Source organism: Haliotis asinina, chromosome 16 (assembly GCF_037392515.1).
Source record: "Haliotis asinina isolate JCU_RB_2024 chromosome 16, JCU_Hal_asi_v2, whole genome shotgun sequence".
Classification (NCBI taxonomy): Eukaryota; Metazoa; Mollusca; class Gastropoda; order Lepetellida; family Haliotidae; genus Haliotis; species Haliotis asinina.
Window position 1 is genome coordinate 6615365 of NC_090295.1, and position 5661 is coordinate 6621025.

At 40.3% G+C, this 5661-nt stretch overlaps 1 protein-coding gene across 1 annotated transcript; it reads left to right on the plus strand.

Annotated features, from left to right (window-relative positions):
• Nucleotides 1–1366: 1366 nt before the first annotated feature.
• LOC137267544 (fatty acyl-CoA hydrolase precursor, medium chain-like) lies at nucleotides 1367–5661 on the plus strand. Its single transcript, XM_067802022.1, has 2 exons — nucleotides 1367–2989; nucleotides 3168–5661. The coding sequence occupies exons 1-2, from the start codon at nucleotides 1437–1439 to the stop codon at nucleotides 3535–3537; spliced, it is 1923 nt and encodes a 640-aa protein (XP_067658123.1). The 5' UTR covers nucleotides 1367–1436; the 3' UTR covers nucleotides 3538–5661.

Sequence of the window (5661 nt, forward strand, 5' to 3'; positions counted from 1 at the left end):
AAACTAATTGGTAAAAATGTGCACTTTTCTCAAAACAATATTATGTCAGCACATTTGCTAATGTAGACACTATGTTATTATAGTACTAAGTGATGTACATATTTAAATATTACAATCTATATATGAATTCTAACATACAGTTTAAACTAATCGTAGGAAATAGACTGCCTCTTGCCTTTAATTGACAGGTATCAGTTGTTTCTGTGAGAGCCGTTCAAAAACGTCCGAATTTGTCAACTGTAGCTTACGGAATGAAATTTTAATCTTATGTCAGCCGTTTTACACTCGTGGTAAGGGACGAGTTCATTTTATGCAATGTCATATGTAATTTTGATATTTAACATTGAACAGTATAGCTTAAAGAATAAACAAGAATAAAAAATTACCCCCTCCATTTAACAATGTTATCGTCATACTTAGTTCAGACATGTCTCACCATGTCTCCTACTCAACTAGACAATCACTCATCCATTTAAATTACTACCGTGGTCAAAATTCAGTTTAGCTACCTTAAAACGGACTAATTGTGTATAACAAACGTTCACTTTAAACTAGTTGTACACTCATGTATATGTTGATGCTTCTGTAGGTTAGATAAACTATTTTTATGCACGACCCGTGAAGGTCCCGGGGTAGAATAGGCCTTCAGCAACCCATGCTTGCCATAAAAGGCGACTATGCTTGTCGTAAGAGGCGACTAACGGGATCGAGTGGTCAGGCTCGCTGACTTGGTTGACACATGTCATCGGTTCCCAATTGCGCAGATCGATGCTCATGATGTTGATCACTGGATTGTCTGGTCCAGACTCGATTATTTACAGACCGCCGCCATATAGCTGGAATATTGCTGAGTGCGGCGTAAAACTAAACTCACTCACTCACTATTTTTATGCACCCTACGATATAAAAATAATGAATCAAGACTTGACTGAACGATATTATTGTAAACACACTTGGGTTACAGCCGCAGTGAAATAACAAGCAATGCGGGGGAGATGTGTACCGGTAGTGTTGAACCAATTTGCTATAACCTCCATAGTCCATGAGTACACACGAGCATGGTAACGCGGTGTGACTGTACATAAACACCAGGCATTGACAGGTTGAGCTAAATCTGTGTTAAAGACAACCACATCTATTTTCGTGTGACGTCATCAGGCAGGATATTATTAATCAATCAAAACAATGGCACCATCGTCAGCTTACGAGGTTCTCTCATTTTACTATCACCATCGTAAAGAGGTCGCGTGACTCACCGAAAACCGGAAAACCGTGACTCTGCATACCTGTTTGCTGTTGACTGCACAGTGTTTACATTGTCCATTGCACGAGCTGTATGTTTAACATGTAACATTTCGCAATACTCAATACGCGGATCTGAGACAGGAACGGCAGGTGAGGAGCGACGGGAAAATTATTGGTTAAAGGCAGTAGCAATGGTGATTAGGAATCAGCTGGTTATTGTGTCCATGCTGGTCCTCCCTACTGTAGGGATGGAGGCACCAGTCATAAATTCCACCTGGGGATATATACAGGGAGTTGAGAGAACCAGTCGGGAAGGACAACCTTACTTTGGCTACTACGGAATCCCGTACGCGAAACCTCCAGTTGGAGATCTCAGATTTAGAAAACCACAACCACACCCTGGAGTTTCTGACATATTTAATGCTTCCAGCTATGGACTGGCATGTCTCCAGACTTCTTCAGGGGGCCTCTCGGGTGGGTTGCCTCTACCTATGAGTGAAGACTGTCTCACGTTGAATGTCTTCCTGCCAAATACAACAGATGTTTCGTCCAAGGTGCCAGTAATGGTCTGGATACACGGAGGAGGATTTGTGTCTGGAGCCGCATCTTTCTATGAGCCGTGGCAACTGGTGACAAAAGGTGATGTTATAGTCGTCACCATCCAGTACCGGCTTGGAATATTTGGATTTTTAAGTACCGAAAATGACGTTGCACCGGGTAACTATGGATTGTGGGATCAACATCTGGCAATACAGTGGGTCAAGACCAACATTGAAGCTTTTGGTGGTGACACCGACAACATCACCATCATCGGAGAATCTGCAGGGTCGGCGAGTGTGGCATATCAGGTGTTGTACCCGGGGTCAAAGGGGTTGTTCCAGAGAGCAGTTCTACAAAGTGGAGCTGCCACATCTCTCTGGGCGATCAACAGAAATATGAAAGTCCTAGCGAAGCTTGTTGGAGGAAGGTTAGGTTGCCTTGGTGACGACCCTGATATTATCAGTAGAGAACGGGCCATGGTAGACTGTATGAGAAAGAGCAACAATACGAGAGTGTTAGCCTTTTCTTCTGTTAATGGGACGCTAGCATACGAGCTGGTGCAGTACACGTGGGTCCCATCCATTGATAGAGACTTTGTCAAAGACGATCCCCAAGTTTTAATGAGAGACATCACATTCTTAAATACCACGTGTATGAAGGACATCGACATTATGGCAGGGGCCAACAACATGGAAGGGGGACTCTTGCTTATGGTTGCTCTAGCATTCGACAGGGCATATAATTATACATACGCTACTGACATCTTCAAGCAGAAGGAGTTTGACACAGATATTCTCACAACAGTTACAACACTGTCATTAGGAGCTAGCACACCATCCATCAATGATATCGTCAGCTTTGAGTACACCTATCCCCGACCACCATCTGACCAGCCACTGCCTCAAGAACAGGTATTTACAACATACGGCGACCCCGGTTTCGTAGTACCGGGAGTCCTCTTTGCCAGAACGCACGCATTGTTGGACACCAACAGGAAGTGTTACTTCTACTTATTTGACCACTACCCATCCTTTGGCAGAGACAGTCCTGTGAAGGGCATGAGCCATGCAGCAGACATCTTGTATCTGTTTGACCTGAATCCGGCCGCAGTCCAGTCGTTTGGCTACTCAGGAAACCTGACATCAGAAGAGTATCAGCTGGCAAACACATTTGTCTCGTTCATTGCTGACTTTGCCAAGACTGGGTACGTAACTGTTTTAATTATGATGTCATTATTTCATTTCTTTAATCGCCATGTAGCGTGTTCTCATCCAGTTGTCTTTAATGTAATAGGTAAAAATTAGCAAACACATTTTGTGTAAAAATACCTATAAGTAGTAACTATCCATCATTCTTTCAAAGTGCACACTTTATTTTCACAGTAATCCCAGCCCTGCTGTTGAAGGAAAACTAGGACAAATATGGCCCGAATTCAATATGGCCGACCAGCATTACCTGTCCTTCACAACAAACATGTCAGTAGGTGACCACGTGTACCCAAGACGAATGACCCTGTGGCTGGATATCATCCCCGACCTCATGAAAATTCCCACTACATCTACAGCTTCCTCGTCCTCTACCTCAACTGCAACACCAACTACATCCGCCCCTAAGTGGTTTGGACTGGACGCCCACACGGCAGAGGTGACTATCCTGGCCCTCATTGTAACTCTGTGTGTTGTGGCTCTGTTACTGTTGACAATAGTCATGTGCTACTGTTCGAAACGGAGGAAACAGAGTATTCAATTATAAACACTGAGATGAGAGGTTATTCAGATCACCAGACATTCTAAACCTATGTATGTTCAGTATCAAATCTTGTCTGGCACTCGTTCAGTCCCTCAGTGTTAAAGTATTCACTTACAGTCTATATTGCAATGGAGAATGTGACATGCTTTAGTACTATTAGCGAATCGAGACAAAAATATGTATGAATCACAAGTTAATAGGAGAATACTACAGGTTGAATGTACACCAGTGTGGATCCTTATGAAGTTAGTCTCTGTTAAACATCCCTCTCCTCTCTTGAGATGGAAATTTATATACACTAAACCAAGATATGTCCCATCTAAATAGTTTCAGCATATTATATAGCAATATCTTAAAAATAATTGTTTGGGTTTTTTCCTGAGTGCCAGGAACAAACTAACAATGAATAAAACTAAGCTGGCCTTCGTATAGGATACTCTGCTATTGAGAATATTTTATCTTGCAAATCTTTATTGGTTTGGTGTTTATTAGTAATATATATTCATTAGGATGCGTTCAACAACATAAATCCAGAAGTGACAGTACAGCTCTCTGTACGACAAGGTCGTGTTCTTAGTCCCTTTCTAGTTCATTTGTCATTCATGCATTGGCAAACTTATCAGTTCGTAAAAATAGTGTTTACCTATTCACGCTGCTCTTTCTTTTATATGCTAACTGTGTAGTTCTATTTTCTGTTGCTGTAACTGAATTCCAAAAGCAAAATCATATTTTAGATTTAGAACGGCTGTTTCCAAAATGTGTGATGATTTGTAAGCTTCATTCGTTTTGAAGAAAATAATACCAAATGTATAATTTCATGACAATTCTTTATTATACTTTACTATCACACAACGGCTTTACAGAAGAATGTAACGTTTAGTTTCATTTTTGAATGTGACAATCAAGGCGCGTTTAACTTAACACGGAAGTCAGGTCCTGACACACCTGACCCTGATAAATTAACCTCCGGGTTTGATAATTAAAGAAATAATTATTCTATGGGCAGGTATTTGATGCGGTGTTTGGCAATATTTAATCACACGAATACTCTAAAAACATGACGGCCGCAGTTGCTAATTTCGCAGCAATAAGCATGAGTGAATCTTCAGCGAAAACAGGAATAAACAGAACATTTATCATTTTGAAAAAATAACTGACAGCGATATTCTTACATATACCCACCACACTATACTTTATCAATATATCTATAGTTTTGTCATCAATGCTTAATACTTCCTTAGATGTACCTATCACGCTATATTTTGTCAAAAACACTCTCTTTTTTCCCAGTGAAATACCCAGTTCTGCATTCGATTGATCATTTATGATCGAATATGAGCATATGTCCAGTGAAACAATGTTTATTTTTAATATAAAAAAACAACCGACAAGCACGTTTTTCTCCTTGAAATTTTGAAAGAATGACACGCAATGCCTATTTTGGAAGGACTGAGGCATCAGCACGAATACGGTAACCCATTTCACGTCACCCACAAACTAAAAACGAAGTTAACATTTTTTTAATATTTGAAATAACACTTTTTTATAAAGTCCACATTCCAGTGCTTTTGTTAGGTTGAGTCCCGTCCCTCACGGGTTGTATGGTGATCTGCCTTCAGATGTTGGCGATCTATAGCCCGTTTTCATATTGTATCGTCCTCTATAGTTAAACTGATTTAGATTTAATTACCAGTTTTAAATATGCCTGTGACAACCTAGTTGTTTTACTGTCCTAACTTGATAGGTTTTTGATAATATTCATATACTCCATTTCTATGTCAAATGTGTTGTCTTCACGACATAGCTGAAATATTGCCGATGTGACTTAACTCACTCACTCACTCATCCATGCGGATAACGGAAAATCAGTCCATTCTTATGTAGATGATTGCACTGTCACCAAACGGAAACAGTAGGTGTCTCACCACTGTGACGTCACACCAGAGCTTTACCGAGGCTTGGATTACGATATGCATATGCGCAGGTTGTTGGATAATAGCAGTTGTTGGGCGCTTTATAAATATCAATCAAATCCCTTATGGATTTTTATGCAATACGCATACTTTGTTTTAACTTGTGTAAAGAAGTGTATGTTCAAAATATCTGCTAATAAATATCACAATACAA